General features: G+C 38.2%; 1 protein-coding gene across 2 annotated transcripts; it reads right to left on the bottom strand.

Annotated features, from left to right (window-relative positions):
- Positions 1-15,557: 15,557 nt before the first annotated feature.
- On the bottom strand, positions 15,558-22,585 carry VIP (vasoactive intestinal peptide). 2 transcript variants are annotated; one of them, XM_085308433.1, is made up of 7 exons: positions 22,446-22,585; positions 22,003-22,124; positions 20,237-20,377; positions 19,702-19,806; positions 17,951-18,070; positions 17,135-17,249; positions 15,558-15,844 (listed from the first exon to the last, which is right to left on the bottom strand). In XM_085308433.1, the coding sequence occupies exons 2-7, from the start codon at positions 22,113-22,115 to the stop codon at positions 15,836-15,838; spliced, it is 603 nt and encodes a 200-aa protein (XP_085164559.1). In that variant the 5' UTR covers positions 22,116-22,124; positions 22,446-22,585; the 3' UTR covers positions 15,558-15,835. The 2 variants fall into 2 exon arrangements, with proteins under 2 accessions (XP_085164559.1, XP_085164561.1); XM_085308435.1 differs by lacking the exon at positions 19,702-19,806.
- Positions 22,586-24,379: the final 1,794 nt, after the last annotated feature.

Here is a 24,379-nt window from a genome sequence, read left to right as displayed (position 1 = left end):
GTTCATTGTAAAACTGAATCCCATTTTATGTATGCAACTCCGTCTTATATTTATTATGCCGGAAGGACATATATCACACTCATTGTTTCAAGGAGAGTATGTATGAGGGTTCTATTGTTTAAAATTTGACTCTTCCCATTGTGATATGTTGTCTTACCCTGGAAGAATGTACAATAGAARACTTCCAGAGAAAGGAGCTGAATTTTTCCATAAACACCTGCTAGATATCTATATTTTTCTTTAAGAGGAATAAGACCTTATTTCAAGTTTTGGAAGAGATAGAGCATATCTAAAGCCCTGAAGCCTATGAACCTATGCAAATGGTCTAACCCATTTCTCCTGATCGTGGATTGCTTACAGTATTCATTCAGGATTTGCGTGGTCTAACATACTTAGCTCACCGTGCACTACTGCACGTTCACGTGAGTATAATTTTTGTAAAATCATTTTTGCTAACTAKCAAAGAACTAGAGTGCCAAAGTCTTGATTGTGATAATGGATTGGCAATGGGGGGAAAAAAAAAAAGATAGAATGAGTGATAGGAAGCATCCTGTGACAAGGCAACAGTCGGTTGGAAAGACATCTAATCAGACACAGTCTGAAACTCAATTGCTTTTGATAGTCTGTAAACAGTGAAAGTCATGATTTCTCTGTAAGTCATCTGACACCATTATTGCAATTGCTTATTTAAACCCCCTAACTTCAAGAAGCAAACAAAGCTTTATTAGACAGCTCATGCAAGTCTTTTTTTTCCTCTGTATTCTTCACCAGTACTTACCAATTAACATCATGCATCAACAACCTGACATTGTAGCAGCTGCTGAGCTAAAAATGTATTCAGATAGTAGAACAGTATTCAAGAACCGTCATACTCCTTCTAGGAACATTACCCAGTGAAGTTACTGTTATAAAATACATATTAAGCTACGGCTATATGATACCTCAAAGGAAAGTGTTTATCTGTAGACTTTTCGTAACTGTCCAGTTTAATGAACATTAAACTCCGTATTTAATTCTGTAAGTGCCTGGTCCTACTTTACAGAAGTTTGTCTAAGTAAAGATCTCTGCCTTGGTCCACATGCATCTCACAAAATATTTAATTTTTATTCCTCATTTCTTATGTCAAATTCATTCATTCAGGTGCAGAAACTTGGTAGCAGAGTTGTTGCATCAAAACAGACTGAGAAAGTAAGTGAAGCCAGGTATGTAAGGAGAAGAAATGTCTTTTAATTGATCAACTGTTACACTTTAAAGTTAAAATAATTCAGAATATAAACTCTCCTTAAAGTATGAAGCAGAAGTAGCTAAGAAACTTCTGGGAACATATAAGTACATTCTACAAGAATACAATATTCTTAGTTCTTGGCCACAAAGATTTTACAATTTTTGAAGACAAAGATTCCACAGAGTTTTATAACAGCTGTAGTTGTGGCTTTATTTAGACAAAATTCTGTAACACATATTTCTTTCTTTCCCACCACTAAACCAGATGCCAAGTAGATTTTTTTTTCCTCTTGCTTGCTTGGCTGAAACTTTACTCTCTATCTTTCCTCTTTTAGCATGCAGGTGCAGATGAGAACACATCTGCATTACAGACAAAATTTGGACGAAATGTGAATGAGTGACTCTAATTGGAGAGAATGCTTGATATGTTCAATTATCAAAGAAAAATAACAGTGTATTTTAATATCATCGTATGTTTTGACCTTTTAAACAAAGATTTTAATTGAGAATATAATACAGTTCCTTCAAATTATATGCTATATTTTGTCAGAAACAAAGAACACTTTTTTCTTTGTCACTTCCCCCTCTTTCTAGGCTGAGTGAAACACAAGTAGATAAATTCTTTGTAGCATGTAGATCTGTGCCTTTTGAAGTGTTTGTGTTRTGTGAAAAATCACTGACCTACAATTTGAGATTAATGGGAAAGTTTCAGATGGAACTAAAGACGTAAACAAGGGCTTCAGAAAATGAAAGTCTGTCTACCACTGTTTTCTGAAGGCAAAATTAAATATAAGAAATATAAATATATAAAAATGCAAAAGCTCAACCTACCACATGCAGCTCCTTTGTTTTTCATTTTCTACACTCCAGAAAAACCTGACTCTTAACAAAAATCTTCTTGCACTGGAATTTTAATAGCTAACCTTTCCCATTTAAAGTCAGGTATTTCTGTAAAAAATTGTCCTGGAAAGCATAATGTCATTTGTAAAAATTTATTTTTAGTGATTTTTTTCTGTATCTTGAAAGAAAATAACTGGTGTATTTTATGATTTCAAAGGAGGCAAGCCACCCTTGCGATTTGAGTCAGTCTCCATTAAAACCTCGTAATGTGTGCTAATGCAATACTCCTAAGGGAATGCCATGGTGATATTTATCTTCAGCCCACCTGCTAAGAAAACCGCTGGCAAACAGAAGAGGAGGCATCTGTTTGCGTGGCTGAGTGGCATTTTTATGCTAGAAGATATTGGAGGGCTTTGAAGAGATTCAGTAGCGATTGAATTTGAGAGAAGCACCTCAGGAAAGGGCATTCAGATTTTTTGGGGGGTTGCTTTTTGTATTTTAGTTTGGGGGGTTTCACTTGACATTTAATGTAAWAAAACCATCTGCAGAATCATGCCTGATCTGGGAGTGCGATTATAACAAGTTGAACTCTTTCAGATCAGATCAAATAGCAAGTTAATTGTGATCTTAATAGATTTCCCAGGTGCTTGCTGCAAACAGACCTACCTTTTTAACAGTCTTCATTACTCATTAATTACATTTCCTCTCTTAATATCTCTATTTCTTTCCTATTCCTTGAGGAGTATGGAAACCAGTACAACTAATCTGCTTTGAATTATGCATGTGAATCATCCCAGAAACACATAGTTGGAATATTTCTCTAGGTCAAGAGGCCATTTTAGTTACAGAATAATTTTTCATCTTGTGGTAGGGACTTACTGTGAACTTTAGTGCAACCAGAGGCTGTACGTAATAACCAGCTCTTGGGCAGGAAATTTTCATTCTAAGCTAATTAATGTGTCCTAAATCCTAAAATATTGCAAATGAGAAATAATTTGAGATGAGTGACTCACCTGATAATTCTTCTCTTTTCTATCTAATGTACTGAAAATCTCTGAGAACTCTATCAAATAGACTTCAATTAGCCTAACACCTTGTCTGTTATGGTTAAACAATATTTGAAGATCATTTTTTCTGTATCATATCATGTTATGAAATAAGTCTTGAGTTTAAAGGTGTTACCTTCTGCAATACTACTTTTATATGGTGTGAGTGCAATGGAGTTGTGATATGTGGATGAGAATACATTAGAAGCAGAATGTGGGTTTAAAACTGGTACTTGTCTTCCTTAATATACTAATTCAATACAACTGTTTAGCAGGTGCTTCAAGTAACAGTACTTTGTAGGAAACTTGGAGAATCAAAATGGAACATTTGGATCCACATCCACAGTATTTTTCACTGTTTTGAATGGATTTCAATTTAGATTTCTCTTTATAGGGGCCTTTCTCCAGCCTACTCATCAAATCAGTGGTCTATTCCATCTTCATATCTATTCCCATTTTCTAAGTGTGAGGCTTATATTGCTTTCCAAGAACAATATCACAGGTGACCACAATATATCTTCAGTTTTCTAGATCTGTAGAACCCAATTTCATATTCTTCATATTTCTATCACTAACTGTAATCTTGCAAGAATGATGGCCTTATGAAGTCTACAGAGAAACCAGGTCTTCCTCCCTGCTAAACCTCAATTGAAAAAAAACAAAAACAAAAACACAGAAAATGTGCATTTMTTTAAAAGGAATTTTCTAATGAGTAATGAAAGTTGAACTTCAGTGATATACTGACCCTAAGGTTAACAGGTAGCAAAGTTCAGATTAACGTGTTTGGGCTGAATTGTGCTGAAGGATTTTCATTTCACTGTCATTTCCACTGGAAATTCCAAGACTTTCCAAGAATTAGAAAAGTAGCAATGTACATATATGTGTGAATCTACATATATATATAGTTATATACATTAAGCGAGTCGATAAACATGCAACAAAGCACATTATCATAACACTTTTTTATTTACTATACAAATAATATTGAAAATGGTATTCTCTATTCCATTTTTCTAACTTAAAAATGTAGGTTTTAGTTTTATGTAATTTTACTATGAATCCAGGATTTCACATTCTTTGGAAATATTTTGTGACTCGAGATAGTCGTTATTCTCTATGTCTCTACATTTACTGATATTATTAGAAAGCTAAAAGTTTCTCTGAATATGAAAATATACACAGCGAAATAGCCAGAATGAAACCCAGTTAGTGACTGCTAAAAAGTAGACAACTGTAATGGAAAGGTTTACTATATGCTGATATACAACTCTCTGTTGCGAATTAGAATATAGGACTTAGAAAGAGCCCTTGGATCTCCAGCATCTAATCCTTGCTATCAAATGAAAGCCATATCAGATTATGAAATTCGTAAATGTACTAGATTTACTAAATATTGGTTTATAAATTGATTTGGAACATTCTTCCAGAATTTCAGTTCTATATTGGCTAGAAACTTCATCTAATTTCTCACCTAAATTTATTCTTTGGTGATTTACACACACTTGGTCTTCCACAAGCATTATCTTCATTATCTTTTTTATTTAAATAATTCCTCTTCCTTTGTGGGTTTATTCCTGATTAATTTTTGAATGGAGAGTATATCAAATTTAAGCTGTACTTTTATTCTGAAGTGAAGTTTTTTCTTTATTTTTAAGGAAAGAAAAATCCAATTAACCAAGCTAGTCTTTTTTTTTTTTTTTTCATATATATTGTGTACATAATGCAAGAAAACTCTATGAACAAATACAAATGTGGTGTATCTGATAGGTCATGCAGTTATAGGCACAGCTACTAATGTCTATATACATAAGTAAATCTTTGCAAGACCTTCATAGTTAAAGGGAATTTAACCAGTAATATGAAGTATCAAGAAATGTACAAAATCATTATCTTCACAATAATTATGTGCACCTCTACAAAATAATTTGTTACATAAGTCAGTAATAACAGTGCCCACCATTCAAGATGTGGGCCTGTAGAYTGTATCACTGAAAGAGGAGTCACATCTGTTGATTTTCTGTCTGTAATGATAATAATAAATAATAATAGTGAAATCCTAAATAATATTAATAAATGTTAATAACTCTAAAATTTACCATGATGTTCATCAGAGGTTCTCAGATTGCATCTTGTTCATCTGCCTGACATATGACAAAAATACCAACAACCCAAACAACTATAGGTTGTGTATGTTAAAAAAGTAAAAACAGGCTGTGCCTGTTGGCATCAGAGTTGAGTCTGGCCCTATAGTAAGAAAAAGAGCAGTCAAATAAGCAAGATGGAGTTGGAAGGCTTTTTTTTTTTTTCTTTTTTTTTTTAATAAGTGAAAGATTGGGGAAGAACAACATGAGACTAACGTGAATTACTGACTCAAGGCCTGTCTTCTGAGAAGAATCTGCACTCATGTTCCTACTTTTCTTTCTAAAGGGGAAGGTAGAGATCATCTACTCTGCCTTCTCTGCTCCTCAGTCCTGAATGATCTAGGGCTTAACTCAAGAAACAGTTGTAATGATGAGGAAGACACTCCATATAACCTGGTCCCCATGCCAGCTGTCAAGGTTTTAATAAGGTATTGAAAACAGTACTTAACTAGAAGCAGCAGAGAAATATCACAAGTGTTGGGTTGTGAATGCAGTGTTTACTTCCATAGGCTACGCTAATACTGAGAAGTCATAGAATTGCTTGATCTTTCAGCACAGTGGAACTATAATGGTGCATCTGGAAAATAACTCTGCTTGCAACGTATTCTCCAAATATTGTCTAGACTGGAGATTGAAGGCTTATTAATCACATAAATTGCCTCCTAACCAAATCACGTTGTTTGAGGCGCTCTTAAAAACCCAGTCTGTTGGCCATCAATACTAGCAAAAGGAAAACAAGATTAAAAACATTAATTTGCGCAGGTTCCAGTGCTATGAGCTTTAAAAAGTGTAAATGGATGTTCTGTATGTGATTTTGAATGGTTCAGTTTAAAACATTCTGCCACTGTCAAATATAAACAGAACATATGCAATTTTTCCATTTATGTTTATTTGTTTTTATTTTGTTTCTTTATGCAAAATATTAGCAAATTTACTTGCACTTAAGCTTGCATCAAAGTTGCAGAATGCAAAGGAAAAATTACAACTGGTCAAGCTGTTTATGATAACTTAATATTTGTATGACAATTTACTTAAAATTATTGTATGAATGAAAGTTTTTAATCAATATATATCTGAAAAGCCATAATAAAAGAAATAACTCAAAAAGTAACAACAAAAATATGAATCAATTTTTACTATTAGTTATAACATATCTAATTAATTAGTCCAAAATATTTTTTTTTTATGTTTAGAGCATCCTGTTATAAAACAGGGTATTTTTCAAAAATTGAGCTAAAAATCTCAAAAGGTTTTGAGATGAAAAAGATTTTGAGTTCAGAAATGGGCTTCTGAAGCTTCTGAAGATGATCAAGAAAAAATGCAAGCAGAAAGTATATCTAATATTTCACAATTCTTAATTTAAGTATCAAATTTAATTTAAGAATGAATAAGGCTTTTGGACTGTTCTTTTCCTATAGCAGCAGATTCTCCCGTAATGAATAGTATTCTACCAAAATGTCTCTTTATAGATATATGAAGATTTGTAGTGTGATTTTATTTGAATTACTTGCAATGAAATACTCTCTCAGATTCTTTTGCTTATGTCCAGCAGTAAAAAGAAACCTCAAATAATAATGAATACACAGGAAAATCCACAGTATCTTTACTCAACAGGTGCAGATCAAGTTAAAAAGACAGCTCTTTGTAAGCTGTAATATATAGGTTATACAGGCTGAATTTGAAAGAATGTTGTTCCTGATGCCACCATAGCTTGCCCCAGCCATCTTCTTTGATGCACAGCTCTTATGATTTGTAATATGCTTTATATTTTACCAAAGCCAGTACAGAACTAAGATCTTGAAACTCTAATCAAATCCACTCTGGCCTACAATTGCTGCTGCAGAAAAAAAAGCTAGGGCAGGGGAGGTTCTCCTTCATTGATTTCTTCAATTTTTATCAGAAAAAAMAAATCTGTATGCCTTGCAATTATGCAGCATGCTGTTTTTACACTGAGGTTTATCATTCAATGAACATAAAATCAACATAAAATAGTACCTCACTGAAGTAAAGTTTTTGATGGATTTCTTTTAGGAAACTGTTAAGCAGTAATGTAATTAGAGGTAGAAAATAGAACATTTATATGGATTAGGCATCCTTATTACAGAGATTAATTGCTTACTGGCCACACATTTATTTATTAATGAGGCCCTGTAAACACATTTTGGAAGAATAACCAAGAAAGAGTCCAATTGAAATGTTATTCTAACTTTATCAAGTGAATTTTTGTTTGTTCCATCACCAAAAACAATATAATCATCTCATATATTATTCCAGAAAGCTTCAGAATACTGTAAATATGCTAAAGCTATTCAACAGAGCCTAGGCCAGGGAAATGATATTCTGAATTAGCCATTCTTTGAGAAAACACATTCAAATGGAGCCTGAAAGTTATAGAACCTGAAATGCCCAATTAAATTTAGTCTTTAAAGAATCAACCCCTGACTGTATAAAAGAAGGGTATATTAAGAACTTGTATTCTGACCTGTACTGAAAAGAGAATGAATCATAAATCAAAGAGCGATGACCCACGTCRTTCTCTCAGATGGATTTCTTTATTCTTGCACAGCAGTAGACTAATGATCCAATAAGTAATCCCTGTAGTAATCCCCTCAGCTGTGGATAAAAGGAGACCCTCAGCTCCTCATCATCACTGGCACTGCACTTTAGCATRATATTTTAATACACATGGCATAAATCCACAAGTGCATGCTTTCATGACTCTCTTCATTCTTCCTTTTGAAGCATTAATGCTGATGATGGGCTGGTGTATAACCTATACCTCTCATTATTCATACAGCAAGTAAAAGGATGTATAGCACATTTTTTCTTAAACCTCTTGATAACCTGGTAGGGTTTTGCTGTGGACTGACCTCCGATTTTCCTTCCTTCGGCTGGCAGAAGTTGGCAATAGGTCATGGTTGCTGCTGCCGTCACCTTTTTGCCCAGTGCTCCAGATGACAGAAGAGCAGTGTAAAGGGTGGCCTGTCATCTCACTCGGCCACAGGATAAAAGGAACTGGAATTTGAAAATAAAACCAAACTATAATCAAGCAAAATGATGCATTCTRCATTAAATCATGTGGTAATTTGAGCATCTGCCTGTTAAGGAGCCAGTTTCACTTTACGTGTATTTTAGATTGGCTTGATTTTTAGATTGGCTTTAGATGGCTCCTTCCCCGCCCTCCAGCTCCTCACGCTCCCAAAAAAGGCATCATATTTCAAGTGCATGGTGATTTTGCTTTCTCAACTGTTGGAAACTTGCATATGTTTGAGAAGCAGCAGCAAAATTACCCAAACTGAAAAATCAGCCTTTTCAAGGCTTTCTCCACTCAGGTCCTCAAAATCACTAGTCACTTTGGTAATTGTGAAGGTGAAGCATTATCTGGTGAACCGTATTTTAGGAATGTTGAGTTCTCTCTGGGGCATGGACACTCTGGGCATGCGGATCCAGGACAGCCTGAGAAATGGAGACCCATTTACAAGATGAGGCTAGATGGACTTTTTCTTTAGCCTGACAAAGAAAGACTGGGAAGGAAATGTAGTCTATAAATACATTAAGGAGACTAACTTCCAAGAGGAGAAAAGGTGCTCTTATGATGAAGGGCAATGCTGGAGTAGCAACAAATGGTTTATAAGGCATCTGTCAAATATTTAGAGAGCCAGCTAAAAGAAGGTTCCCAATGAGTAGAGCCACTAGATTCAGAAACTGTTATGCAACAGCAGAAGTAGGGACATACAACCCAGCTGTGTTCCTGATGGAGATTACTAAATTGATAAATAGATATACATAATGCAAGTCCTCTGACAGCAAGAGAGGACCCTTCATTTGTTCTTAAAGCAAGAGTCTTAAATCCACAATAAAAAAAGAAGCCACATATAAATTAAATTTAATATTAAGCAGTTTTTCAAGGAGACACTCTTCACATACATCACTCAGCATTTATCAGTTCTTTTTCTGTTTCTTACTACATGGTTCTCTAGAGCTCTCACCATCCAGCACAGCATGTTTTGTCTAACAGCTTTATAATGCAGACTGTAATGCACTGGTGGGAAAGGAAACACTATCATTAGCACCAAATCTAGACTTTTACACACTCTTCTTACTGCTTAAACAGGATTTGGTCTTTCTGAATAAATGATGTAACTCTAGCTTTACTGTGAAGACTCTTCCTAGAAGGCTGACTGCCTGTATTAGAGCAGTTAGTCTTCTGTTCTCACTAATAAGAGACAGAATTGCTTGCTTAATACTTTTTACAAATGTTCTGGCTGAGATTATGGAAGAAGAGATTATCTGAAAGACAAAGATGAAGATAAGGCTTCTGTCAAACATATCTCTGGCCACTTCCAGTAAAAACAGTTCAACAGTATATGAAATTAACAACTAGGAGGCATCCAGACTCCATATCACAGATTACCTGACTGTTAAAAAACTKATGGGCAAGGATGTGATACCTATATTGTTTGGCAAAAAAAGCCACATTACTAGATAATTTTACAAGCAAAATTAGGAAGCATCCTGTCTGCTTTGCCCTGTCCATCCAATAKCCTGGTTATTTAATACACTACTGGTAAAAGTTGCTACTCTGTACATTTCCTAAATAGAAAGGTCTTCATTGATTCAGTGTTCTAACAATACGAGAAAGTGACAGTCCCTAGCTTCTCTTCTGCTCCCCCTGCTCAAAAAAAGAGGATAGGTGTTGGATAAGAGCAAATTTCTGACTTGACAGCTATAAAGCAAAGCATTTATATATATCCCATGTTCTGAAGTAAGTTAGGCTCTTAGATGCCCTGGTCTTACTGATAACAAATGGGAAAAAGTTCTTCCAAATGTCCACGTCAGTTCTAAAAATTGATCTTAGGTGTCAAACTCATGTATTTGTTTTAAAAAATCTGGTCCTATCCAAAACTATATCTAGGATTAAATAATTCATTCAGTGAGGAAGGACTTTTTTTTAACTTTTTTTCTCTTTATTTCTCTTTATTCTCTGCTCTTTCCCCAAACAGTGCTCTATTGAAGATGTTGTTCTCATAAAGTTAATGTTGCTACTTCGATAAGAGAATCATTTTTTTCCTATACCRTAAGGAATTATGTCATTCTTTAAGTTTAAACATTGAATAATCAGAAGCATATTCTTATTGAAATATTTTGGTCAATTAGCTAGTGAAAATATTTATGCTCATAAAGGAGAGTTGGGCCCCACTCCCTTTCTAACAAATAACCAATATGAAGTAAAACTTTTCTGTTTGTGTGCTTCAGAAGTAGAAGACACATCAGATTCTTCTTCAGACTTTTTAAAAGCTGGTGTGAAAGACCAGTGCCTAGTTTCCTACTTCTAATATGGCTTGTCAAACTGGTAAACAATTTATATGAAAATGTTCCAAAGCAGAACTGAGCAAAGCTAAAAATATTGTAGTTTCCTGAGACAGGGCAGCCCTCAGAAGGCCCCCTGTTCTGCATGGTGTGTCCAAGGGAAAGGTCAGCTTTCTAAGTAAGTCACAAGCCAGATCAAAAATCGCCAGTGGGAAACCAGGGGCTGTCTGTCAGTGGGGCAGAGAGCTTCTGCAGAGGTGGTTGCGCCAGTTCCTTCCAGTACTCATCTCCATAAGCAAGGCTGGCAGGTATTAGATTGATGCACCTTTTTGCTGCACTGTAATTTTACTGACTTCTGTCTTTTTCTTGCTGTATCTCAAAAATACAGCTAATTCTTGTACAYCATGCTTACACCCTAGAGCATCAATGGGAATGAGTATATTGTGYTAGTGAAACAATCAAAAAATATATCCATTGAATAGTGTCTTCACTTTACGAAGGGGCTCACCCTTCCAGCTTTTACATAAAAACAGATTATGAGATACACTGGGCTGTTTCATGAAGCAACTACCATTGCATTAGCGCCACCAGGACTGAGGACTTCCATGAGCACTTAAAGACCAACCTGAAGTCAGCAGAATAGCAGATAGGAATCGATGTGCAAAGGCAGCCTAATGCTCTCTACAGCATCAGCAAAGATGACACATGAGACAGGGACACATTGCAGCCCAGAAGAGTTGGGGGGGGGGAGGGGGAAGTGACATTACGATATATGTATTCAAGACTCCATTTGAAGSGATTTTACTGTAGCAGCTCTCCTCTCTGCCTTCATAGTGTCCATCCCAGTAGTGGTATCTCTGCTTCTGCTGTCCTCTCTTACWCCTCATACTGGCCATCTGATTCACCTGAGTTCTTTCTTTTTACTTTTATTCTCATTAGATGACACTAGGTAAAATAAAAAGAGAAAGGTGAAAGGGAATATCTGTGTGAGAAAATGAGATGTTGTTGCTCTGGAAAAAAAAAAGAAAGAAAGAAAGAAAGATACACAAAAGATCTTGAAGCAGAATAAAAGAACAGACTTCCAGAGATGTGGTACATCCTCAGAAGTTCACTGTATAACTATGTATATTGTTTGTGTGCCTAACACATTTCACACAGCYTGTGTTCTCCCAGAGTTTAAGTAAAGCATGTTTTTTAAAGCAGGCTATTAAAAAGAGAGAGAAGAAGAAAAGATTTGTCTTTGACAAATCAAGCTCATGCGGATTTGTGCTATCCTGGCTGTTCCCCACTACCTCTCCACCTGGATAAATACAAGGTAGCTCTCACTTTCTTGCTGAAAATAAAACTGCAAGCTTGAGTGCTTACTCCCCAACCTTGCTCTAGACTGGACCAAAGTCCCTCACTCCCACAGCCTGACAAAAGCTGAGATTTGGGGAGTCGGTTCCCTACAGGTTCACATACTATTTATTTGCAAGCCAGGGGGAGAGTGTTAATGGAGGGAGGGGAAGCCTGAGGTATGAGGAGGAAGAAAACAAGGAAGAAAACAAGGGAAAAGAAAAGTGGTAATAGAAAGCATAGGCAGTAACATGGGAGGGAATGGACAGCCTTTTCCCTCCACCTCCCCCTAGTTCCTTGAAAGCCAGTAAAGCCTTCCTGCACGCATGCATCTCTTCCCAAAAGGTCATTCTCTGGGGAGGATTCAGTATKCCTATAGATGAGGTTATACCAATGCTTAGGGGTCAAGCTATCTATTTTTCATATTTTTAAACAAAAACCTGCTGTTTCAGACACTCAGGTAGAAGAAATACTTGCAGCTACTCAAAACCATTTAAAACATCAGAGGATCTTTACGGATTTTATTTATTTTTTATTTTACAGGCTGTAATTTTAAAACTTTTCATTAACTTCTGTCATTCTCCTGACATTATAACCAATCCTGAGAGTTACTCTTGATTTGAGGATGACTGTGAAAAGGCCATGATTGGTTGAGATTTGTTTCTTTTTGTTTTTAAAGCTCAATACTAAGGCTATGTCTTTAAAAATAATATTAATTTTAAAAATTCAGCTGATTGCATCGTATCTGTGTGTGTGTGTGTGTGTGTATGTGCATGTGAGTGTGTGTGCGCGTGTATGTGTGTGTGTGTGTGCGTGTGCGCATGCAGGTGTGTGTGCACGCACACACGCATGCAAATCTTCCCTGTGGATTTCAAGACCAGAAAACATCCCTTTCTGGTAGCGGCAAAGAAGCAACTTCAGAGCAATCATGTCCATTTCTTTAAGAGCTCCTGAAGGTAGATCTAAAAAGCAAACCCCAGTCAATAACGCAAAAAATGATGAGTTCTGTCCTCTGTACAGAAGAAAAATTCTGCAGCACTTTAGTGAGATGCTTCTTTAGCATCTACCCCGACAACCCTTCACAGTTTTATTCCTTGCTCTTGAATGGTTGTGTTCTCTCTCTGCCAATGATTCTCTTCTTAACCTCTTAAATATTTGTGTCCTTCCTAATGGTATTCTTGACACTTTCTTTGGGGCTACCCCTTTCATTCCCATAATTGYTGTAATACTTTGATTCTCTTATTAYRAGATTTTGCAGATGGATTGTAAAGTTGGCAGCATGTGTCAAGACTCACTGAAGGACTGCAAGTTTGCCTCATCCAGTGATCGTTTAACCTTACCATAAGCAGTTGCTGGTGGAGCTGAGGCACACAGTGTTACACCTCCCATAAGTCATTAGTCTCTGTGTAAGTCTCTGTGACTGGGCCTTATACTGGGCCTGTGGAACATCAGGAGTTTCTACAGTAAGTTAAAAGTTGTCCTTTGCCACAAGTTCCTAGACTGTCTCTCCTTTAAGTGCTAGGTTTTGCTAAAATATACATAAAATTTGGCATATCTTATGGAATATCTCTATTTGCTGAAYGCCCTGAGGCAAACTTTATTATTTTAATTATTACAGTGAGGGTATTGTTTTTGTATTTTAGAATAAATGGTTTCCTAAAAAGCATCCTTTTTTTTTTCTGTAGCACACTTCATCCTCCATTGTAGCAGAGAGAACATATATTCTGTAGTAATTCTGTGGTTTTGTACAGCAAACAAAATACAGGAGGGAATAAACATTGAACATGAAACACTAGCTCATCTAATAGTTGCCTTATTGTCAAAATGAAAAAAAAAGGTCTGTTGAAGCAGTAGCACTGTACTTTAAAGTAAAAGCAGATTTAAAATAAAAATTTGAATATGCTGAAATTTAGGGTCAAGAGGGCCACTACTGCCATTTTGTTGCTTTAAAATGAGTGAATGAGCCTTATGCACATTTAAACAAAAAATTCTGTGTATGAAGACCGTACAAGTTTTACTTCTGATTTTTTTTTTTTCATATTTGATTTGGTAAAGATTARTTATCAGACAAAACCTAACAAAGGTCACTACACTGACAAAATTTTCCACTACCACATTCGTCCATATTTGTCTCAAGTGTTGCCTGAAGCCACTTTTCCCCTCAAATTTTGATTACAGATAGGAGTTAAGAGTGCAACACCATTTGAAGACCATTTTTCAAGCAAGGATTGTAAAATTACATATCTAACTTTTGTGAACCGTTCATTGGTTTATGCTAAAAGAAATTTTGTCAACACTAGGTGGAAGTATTAATAAAAGCACCTGATCTGTGCAAAGTGTTTTTATTTGACATGCAGATGTCAAAATTGATAACACCTGCAAGTTGGGAGGGCATGTATTTATAAGAACTAGTTCCCCTAAATCTCAGATTTTATSATGTTTAAAACTTCCTTCTATATAGGAACAGTGAACTTTTAAGTGAAAGTGTGAAACACAGTCTGTGCCTGTCAATAAATGAATTTTATCACTCGCTGTGGTAGGAGTATGATCGTATCTATGATATATAAATATACTTGAAATTCCAAACAGAATTTTCTAGATAGGCTTGACAAGTTTTTCTACTTCTATCAAATTTAGTTTTTTTCAGGGAAATCATGGGAGGGTTATGGGATCACACATGAATATGTGTTTCATTAGTAGTGCATGCAATACTGTGCACTTTCCTTACTGTTATGGAACTATGAGTTCTTATAACACTAAATTTTTCTTCAGCAAGTGATCCAACCAGTTAAAGCTACAATTTTAAGAAAATACAAGATTCTGATTCAAAATAGCAGTGAATCAGCTGCATATTTCCAGTTTCATACTGTGATATGCCAAGTTTCATACTATGATAAAGCCAAAGTAACAAGGATTATTTTAGGAGACTCACTTGCTTTGTCTTTTTAACATAACCARACAATATATATAGTACACATTCAGTTTAAGAACTCAGTTTTCCTCTGTAATTATATAGCACTTAGTTAGGGACCCTTACTGTTCCAGGTAACTACAAATTGACTCAAACCAGTAATAGTTTGCAGTGATAATAAAATGATTTATTGTCTGCATATTTTGTAAATTACATTCATTCTGAAAAAATAGTAAAGTGTCTTCAGATCTATTTTATATATAAGGAATAGTTTCATCATCAAAGCTACAGACAATCAAATGTAGAATAACCAATGACTTTAGACATCAAACAAATCAAAGGATAGCACTCTTCCGTGTGTGCTTTGGCAGCTCCAGAGCATCCAAAACATTATTAAAAGTAAGGGATATATTTTTATGGTTTTAATAGAATTTGTATATTGTGATATATTAAAAATGTGAAAGAAAACGGAAAGATTCTGTCAAAGGTCAAATATTTTGCAATGTTTTTTCATTTCCTTTCATTCTCTGATAAACTGCTGGAAAAGCATGCCCTTTTGCTCAGGAGCTATTTTCAGAGATCTTTTTAATATAACTTGTACACACTTAACACATTCTTTTCCTCRTGCTTTTACACTTTTATGAAGTAATCTGGAAATTTATCCATTTAATCAAACAGGTTTATCTAAAGTTGYACTGTACCCAAAATGAGCCAATTAATTAGTAATGATGGGCTCTCTTCAGCTGCACACTCATTTTCAAATTTATTGAAGTAAAGGATTTACAGCATATGAGACTTACAGACTTCTCATGAGTTAAACTGGCATCCATATGTACAGCTTTCGGTAGAGAACTCTAGAGTAATATTTACAATGTAAATATCAACTTTTATTACATAAGAAACAAATATATCACAACTTTCACTTCACAAATATGTTTGTTCTGGTTTGATGACTAAAGTCAGCTCTTTGAAATACTATGTGGAACTCAAAAATAACTTTTCTTGTCATAGACTTCACCAGGTGTCCTTCAGAGGTCCTGAAAAGCAAAGGAGAAACGTGTTTTTAGACAGCTATTTTTATAAGCGGTTCATATACATGAAACGCATAAATGCAGACAAGGTATAGACAAGAACCAAGACTTGCCAAAATGCCTCCCTGCAGAGGGGACTGGCAAATAGGAGTCCCATCGGTGGAGGTGGAGCTATTCACAGGAGCTTAATGCGTGTTACACCCAGCAGCTAGTGTGTTCAGGATCAGGAAGGCCGGAGGGATTAGGCAAAATGTTACTGCACCTTGCCCTATTGTGCAGAATAGCCCACAATCAAAGCAACTGTGTCCTTGAAAAGGACACCCAAATTCAGGTTGCTCAATAYACTCTGCATCAACAATTTAGCATTTGTGATAAAAATGACCAAGAGCTAACAGTACTGATGAAAAGGTTCACTTATAGAAAAATCTGGATCATCCATACAGTCCATCAAAAAAGAAAGGAATGAAAATATTTTCATGGACCAACCAATGATCCAGTGGGCCAATATCCTCTCTCATTTAGTCAATGCCACATATTTCAGAAGGTGTAAAATCCAGAAGCAAGTATTTTTGGAATAATCTGCCTAGAAAGAACTTTTCTTTCCTGAATTCCATCACTGAGAAACTATTTTATTCCTTGAAGCATAAGCAGTTTATGTCCTTTCTAATCTTTTGGATCTTAAAAAAAACCTACCACAGTTATGGAAAGAAAAAGAGCATTCTCTTTTAGTCCCTGAAGGAATGAACAATGTGGAGAAATGTGTGGGGTTGCTTTTTTCCAAATATTATCTTCAAGAGGGTACTTTTCTCTTATTTGTAATTCAGACATATCTGAATACCAAGAAACACCTTATCATCAATTTTATAATACTTTCAAGAATATCAGGTCTGATTCATTTCTATATTACCCTTTCAATTTCATGCCCCTGAAAGTCCTGTGAAGTAGAGGGATTATTCTCTGAAGAAATAATAATCTTTATAATTAAAAATGAGTCAATTTGGATTTTATGCTGCAGTGAACACAATTTGTAACACCCAAGTGAGTTAGGTGCATTATTAACAGTTTCATTTAATTAGGAATTTTCAGTAACAGCAATCAGGGGATCACTTAATTATTCTTATTAAAAATATTAGTATATTCAGATACAATCCCTACAGAAACACAGTGTTCCATGCAACATGGCTCTTTCCAAGGAGGCTCTGCTTTCCTGAGAGGCCACATTTCATATGGGATTAACCTCATTGTTTGGGTAAAGTTAACTAACAGATAGCCAGGGTAAAGTAAACTTGGACATACCAGTGGGAGGTGCCTCAGCAGCTCATCTACAGAAACATCATCATAGTTTTCTGAAAAGGAAGGTTCAAGAAGTTCTGCTTCATCTCGAAGTTTAGCAGGGTTTAGCTCTTCCTGGCTGTTGTGGATCAGAAACAAATTTGATTGCTCTCAGAAGAAAAAGCAGACAACCAAACAACACCTTGTTCTAACTATAGCAGTTGTATCTTTTGTTACACTTACACAGCAGTATCTTTTGTTACACTTATACAGCAGTATTTTCAGTCGCATGAAACAGCATGCCTAACACCTACAGAGACATTATATTTAAAAGCAAAAAGCAGTGGTCTCAATGAGTGAGTCTACAGCAGACTATATGCCCTTCAAAAATACATACCGGCACTTTTCACCTATACTTATTAGGACACATGGTGTCTTTCTGCAACTTCTAAATGTTCATTTTAACTATTTGCCTAAAGGCAAATCTTGAGCAAATAATGTGTTTTCATTATAAAATTATTGCTCATGTTCCATAGCTCTCTGGATTCTTCCATAGGAGGCTTACTATAAATAAAAGYATTTTAAGAATATGTCAGAAGCTTTTTAACATTTCCAGATGTCAAATCTCCTCTTAATTCTTTCCCTCTAATCTGATTGGGATGCCTGCTCTGGAAGAAAACGCTGTCTGTATTTTAAAACTATGTTATAAACTATGCTGTAAAGTCATTACTGTTCATTGTCTTTTGCTTGCCCTCTCTGTATAAGTATGCAGGTATAAAACCTTTCTGCCTTAATGTCATACAAATATGGAAAGCACACGTATTTGCTTTCTTGTAATACCTTCTTTTTCCAGTTAAAACTGAGTTTAAGTATTTCTTCACGGCCATTTGCTTTCGGAAGCGGCTGTAGTTGTCAGTGAAGACAGCATCAGAGTGGCGTTTGACAGGACTGTCCTGGGAGCTAGCAATATAAAATAATAAAAAATGAATAAGCTAATATACACAATCAATTTAAAAGAAGATAATATTAAAATGAATGAGKTAAACTTTACAATGTTGACTAGCTAAATAAAATCAAATTTTCATTACAGCTGTCATTTCCAACTATGACTTTGGAATTTGCTTTCTTCTCTTGAAAAGAAGTCACTCTACTGCCATTGCTTACTACAGATTTTAATAATGATCATCAGATACTAAGGATCTGCATTTAGTCCTTCGGACTAACCTTCCACTGACTTCCTTCTTCTCAACAACTTTGCCATGACCCATGTAAATTTTACTGAAAGATTTCCAGAGTTTGTGTCACAGGAATTCTGTGCGAACAAATGGTGGAGTGTGGATTTTATGATTTCCTCCTATGCATTCTCATAGCCTTGGTTACCCTTTTTAATAAATTGACTCTAATCTGGTGTCTTCTATTTGTGCAAATGTATTTTAGTACGAWACCAAGGTGTGTACCTAAAAATCACACTTCAAGGTTCTAGTCATTGTTCCCATTGAACTCAGTGAGGGCTGAGCCTGTCTCTGAAAAAAAATAAGAGTGTAACGTCAAATATTTAGCTGCAAATGTTTGCTTTAAGGAAGTATCAGAAAACAGAACACATCTCTAAAATCCAAACTTGGAATCRGATTTGTCCATGCATGACCTTGGGAACCTTCAGCTACTGTGTTCTGCTTTAATGATCTACATTAATTTACAGCATATGAGAAACTGGTCCTATATATTCTGGAACAAAGACAGCATTGATTTAAATGCTTAGAAACTGTTAAGAGACAAAGGCAGCCTTCAGATAAATGGGTAAAAATGGAAGACCTAATTTTCATTCAGCTTTTGAGCATATGAAGTAGGCATTCATAAGAACTGTCATACTGGGTTAGACCAAAGTATCCTATTAGTCTTTTCCCAAGAGTGTCCAGTAGCTGCTGCTTAGTGATGAAAAAACAAGGGAAGCACACAGTGATTCTTCTCAGCATCCTGCAATCATTAGTTTATTGACTCCCTAGTCCTGAAGTTCCATCTGGACCCTTGACTATGAATCTCTCTCTTTTTTTTTCTTTTTCAATCTTTCTGTAACATAGATCTCTCAAAGTGCTCTGGTGATATGTTCTAGAGTAGAAACAAATCATCCCTTTTTGTTGTCACTTTAAATCAATTGTGTGTTAATTTCATTCAGAGTGCCCCTGCTTTAATATAAGAAGTACTGAATAATCAGTTATCTTGTATTTAATTTTGTCATTCATCCAACCAAGCTAGCATAGAGACTACCAGAATGTACAATTTAACTAAGCCATTACATAAAAAAGAGCAAACTGGCCAGACAATCTTTGTAATATTGCCAGTATTTATTATCAGCGCTATGTGCAATGTCTGTTGCTCTACTCTTCACAGCTGTACAGAAATAAAGAGCAATGTATTCATTTAGTAACAAATACCACTTACTTGTTATACAGGATTTTCAATTCCCCCATTATTATATGTTTCCCTGTCATTATCTCTAAATTGCAAAATGAGAAATTGGATACAAAGGGGTAAAAAAATTGCCAGTGAAACCAGCTAGGAAAAGACTCTACCTAATGTAAGTGCCACCTCACCTAACTCGTTTTCTAATAAGCGAATGCAGATATCTCTTCACAGCAAGTTTAGCCAAAAGATGGCTGTAGACGCTGGTGAAAATTCCATCAGCATGCCTTGCATTTCTGAAATGGACAATAAACAAACTCTACAATGCAACCTGGGTCATATCATTTTGATAACTTTCATTTTGTCAACATGCTGCTTTCCTTAAGCTATCTTTCGTACATGAAAAATTAAGCTAATTTTGTAAAACAAATTCCAAATTTTCACAACATATTTTTTAGTCCTTACAGGAACTGAATGCACTCATCCTGCCAGAAAGGAAGTACTATCAATTCCTCTGTGGACATCCCTACTGCTATCAGTATTCACCCATAGGTCATGTGTTTTACCCATAGGTCATGTGTTTTATCTGTAATCTGTTCTTCCTTACCTACATCTCTTAGAGTTTGAAAATGCGACTGAGCTAAGTGTTGCAAAGCATTCTCCACCTCTGGCATAATTCAAGCAATGTAGCATCATTTGTATTTATGATAATAAAAAAAACCTCACCTATCAATAATTCTGGACAGATCAAAATAGAACTTCTCATTTTCAGGTAGTGTGTTTTGCAAAATGTCTGATTCAGACTTTAGTAACCCACGGGCATGGTCAGGTTCACTGGCTCCATCAAATGGCATTCTGTTTACCAATCTGTTGGAAAAGAAAACCAKGGAAAATACAGTTAGCTGAGGATATGCAGCATTGTCTGTCTGTTTCAACTTATATTCAGGTTTCTGTCAAAATGTACAAGTTCTACAAGCTTCTTTAGTCTGTAAGAGATGTTAAAATAATCTGGGTTTTCTACAAAAACACTTTCAGGCATAATCTATACCCAGTGATACAGTAAGGTAACTGACATAACAAGTCTTCTTTCTCTCTAATGAATATGTTCTAGAAATGTGTTGTCACCACAGATGATTAACTCCAATGAACAGTGCATAATCTGTGGCAATTATAACTCAAGTGACAACTGCTAAGCTTTTCATAACAACCATATTTTATATAAATGATGGATGAAATTCACCCCCTCCTCTCATGCAAAGCGAAAACAGTGTCTGTGGAGTACTTACCTTCCAATTAAGACCTAAAAGGTCTAAAGTATGAAATGGTTCTTCAGCCCTCTCTATAGGATATTAAACACACCCTCTAGAACTTCAAACAAAATATGAAGTGCAGGCATATATCTCTACTGATTCTTATTCTCATTCGTTTAAATTACTTTGCCAGTTGCAAATTAATAGCTGCTCAGAATTAACTTTTTAAAATGTAGCACAACAACTGCTCTGTACCAACTGATCTAATACTTCACATTCTCACAAACTTKTTTCTTAATGGTTTCTCTCCTGAAATACTGATGTGTAATATTTTATCAAGGACAGTATGACTGCATAGCAGTAGCTTGGAATTAGATGTTTCTTCTGGTAGTTTTTGTATTTTGTGGAAACAATAGCCTCCTTTCTCAATAGTAAACCACTGCATGTGATGATGGTACACAAAAAGCACACACTAAAAGCAGGAAAGATTCTTGTCATAGTACATTTACAGAATTAGGGCTACTAATACTAGTGTTACTCATATATTTGAGACATATAAGATTTTGGCTGAGTGAAAAATGTAGTTATTCCGGTGTAAATTAAAACAGCTCAAGTCACACCTTTTCAAAATAAACCAGTATGCTGTATTCCCGTATTATTTTTGCACTWCATGTTCCTCCAACCTAAATTTAGAACTCTTTAAGCCATCTGATTTCATTTATGTAGACAACTAATAAAAATGTGAGCAATTCAAAGTATGCAGCAGTTCCTTCATACCAAACTATACATCAATGCATACAAATCACTTCCCCTGGGTCACAATTTGGGAATTTTTAATATGTTCATTTTTGCCTCTGTATGCACGCGCTTTTGGAAAGACATGGAGCATCCACCTAGCTGTATTGTGGTGATAAAGGAGTTCTCCCCGCTAAGCAAAGCCAAGACTGTTTTGACAGACACCCGTCATGCCCCGGAGCACACGTTCACATAACACCCTTCATGTCATTCACATGTGCGGCGGTGAGAGGCACCCAGCTCTTGCGGGCAGCGCCGCACGCTCGCCGTGTGTGCGCGCGTGTGCGCGTGTGCGGTGAGGCTTTTCAGGCGCGGCTGAGCCGGACACCTGCACGCCCCGGGCGGGAAGAAGGGGCAGACTCACTGCTCGCTTGCTGCAGGAGCGAAAGGAGGGCGCGCGGCCGAGCGCGGACGGCGCGGCGCGGCGCGGCGCGGCGCGGCCCTTACCGCGGCACGGCGGGGAAGGCGGCGCCCCGCGGCGGCAGCGCCCGGGCCCGCCAGCACAGCGCGCTCAGGAGGGCGAGGGCGAGGAGGAGCGGGGAGGCGCCGCGGTGCTCCATGGCCGCCACCTGCGGAGGGAAGAGCGCAGCCGTCACCGCCCGCGCCCGCGCCCCGCGGCAGCCCCGGGCAGGCGGGGAGGTGGCACCTCGCCGGGCTGCAGGCGAGCGCCGGCTCGGTGCGGGGGGCAGCAACCACGAACACTTTAATTCTTCTTTTTATTGTTAAAAAGAAGAAGAAGAAGGGTCCCCCCCATCCCAYCCCCCGGCGCTGTCCTGGGCGATCCTCTCGGCGATCCGACGGCTGGGGCGACTTTCCTATAGGGCCGGGGTGGAGGAGAAGGGGGAGTTGCCGCGCTTTTCCGCCGCTGCGGCGGGCGGAAAGTTACTCACGGAGCCGCGAGTCCGTCGGTGGGGCTGGCTCGGCTGCTGCGGACGGCGGGAGGAGCCTCGGCCTGCGCCCTGTCCCGCTGCGCGGCTCACGGGGTGGCTGCGGAGGAAGAGGAGGACGGGGAAGAAGAGGAGCACTCCGTCCCGCCGCACGCTCTGAGCTGCCCGTCGCGCCGCTGCGTTTTATAGCGTTTACACGTTTCTGCTTCCGAAGAAGCAATCACGTTACYGGAGAGACGTCACCCGTCCCAAGGGGATGGTCGCTTTGTTCAGGACAGTCAGAGACTTATATTTAATTCATGAGCAGCCAAGCACCCTACTCCCCCCCCTCCTCCCTTCCCCCCTCCCCATTATTTGATTTATATTAATGAGTTAGTTTTGCGGGAAGCACGGCTCCGTCGGCGGTGCGATTCTGCCTCGCAAGGCACAAGGGGAGCAGCCGGCTGCGGGGCGGTGGGGAGGGGGACGCAGCTTTCCGCAGCCCCGTGTCCGCTGCCCCGGCCCGCAGGCAGGGCAGCCTGCCGGGCAGGTGGCAGCGCTCCCCGGGTGCGTCGCTGCGGAGCGGCTCGCCGATGTTTTCGGGCTCACCTCTCTGTCCCCGGCTCATCTCTGTCCCAGCTCGGGGCTCCCCGCCCCGGGGCGCGCTGCCGTGGGGGGCTTCGCTCATGCAGAGCCCCCGGCCGGCACGGAGAGCTCGCCGCGGTGCACCGCCGGAGCGCACGGCGGGTGCGCGGAGGAGTAGGTCTGAAAATCTTTCGACGGACTAGTTTGATTTTTAAATTTTGGTGTGGTGTTTACCAGCCTTGGCTTTTTCAATTAAAATGTATGTGTTCATGGGAAACAAAACAGCCGCCCCCCGGTCGAAGCTGCTGAAATACTCGGTGCTTGTAGCAGTTCAGCTAATCCAGCTAGTGTTAGAGGCTGCGCTGGCAGCGCGGGGACTGGGGCTGCAGCTCCTGTCAGTGCCCTGAAGGGCAGTGAGTGCGCAGGGGGTTAGTTCTTCCAAATGTCTCTCGAGCCCAGACCTCAGGCTTGGAGTCACTGCCACTGCAAGGGACAAACGTTTGCTTTCAAGCCCTCTAATTTCGCCTTGAAGTTTTTCCTGCCTCAGAGAGATCTGTGAGTATGAAAGGAAAGAAACCCGGGGAAACAAGACGTGGGACCTGCGGACCGTGCTACCAGGCTTGCCGGCTTGCCAGCACCTGCCTTGGGTCTGACCAAGCCCTGAAACGCTTACCAACGAATCGCAGCAAAAAGTAATTTCAGCTACAAAAGTCATAATACTTTTTTTCCTGTTTTCTCTGGAGTTTTTTTTTTTTTTGCCTCCACAGTCTCCTGCTTAGTAGGTAACCACCGTATCAAGTCCACGCAAACGATTTCACCATTTCCCCTTACTTCTAATAAGTTTCCCTGTTTCACGTTTCACTAAAGGTTAGGCAGGCTCAACGGCGAAGATTCTGCAATGCTTAATCACATTTTCTAATTCAGTTACATGAAAATTTAGTGAATTAAATTAAAAAATGCCTGGAAATTTGTTTCTCGGATGACAACWGTGACTAAAACCAGAGTTCCTGCAGTAGTCTAATTTCAGGAAATTTTCCCCTTGTTACTACATAACTAGAGGTCGAAGAAGCAATTCTGCTCTGGCATGGCAAGATGAGCATCAATAGCATCATATTCCCCTCACTTCTAGTCAGTTTTTCCTTAGAAATAAGCCAGCTAGGGTTTAAGGGCGTTGTACTGCATGCCAGAGCCGGTAAAGTTGATGGACTTAACCGAAGTGTTTGAAAGAAGAAAGGAGTCTGGCTCGTGGGTGGCGTGTTTGAGAACGGCCCGAAGGCGCGTTGCKCTGGAGCGGCGCAGCCCGCAGCTGCCTCGCCTCGAGGCGCGGACGCGGCAGGCGGAGGTTTCCCACGCAGCGCAGGGCGAGGGCGCGC

Source organism: Rhea americana, unplaced genomic scaffold (genome assembly GCF_003343005.1).
Source record: "Rhea americana isolate MKP2758 unplaced genomic scaffold, rheAme1 scaffold_275, whole genome shotgun sequence".
Taxonomy (NCBI): Eukaryota; Metazoa; Chordata; class Aves; order Rheiformes; family Rheidae; genus Rhea; species Rhea americana.
This window is presented reverse-complemented; position numbering and strand designations above follow the sequence as displayed.

Bases quoted from the DNA above. Each gene is read 5' to 3' on its own strand.
- VIP (XM_085308433.1), bottom strand. From the start codon at position 22,115: ATGGAGCACCGCGGCGCCTCCCCGCTCCTCCTCGCCCTCGCCCTCCTG. The intron at 19,807-20,236 runs GTGAGGTTTTTT...TGTCCATTTCAG, and splicing joins CTGTCCAGAATTATTGATAG to AAATGCAAGGCATGCTGATG. The intron at 17,250-17,950 runs GTATTACAAGAA...GATCCACAACAG, and splicing joins GTTTTAACTGGAAAAAGAAG to CCAGGAAGAGCTAAACCCTG.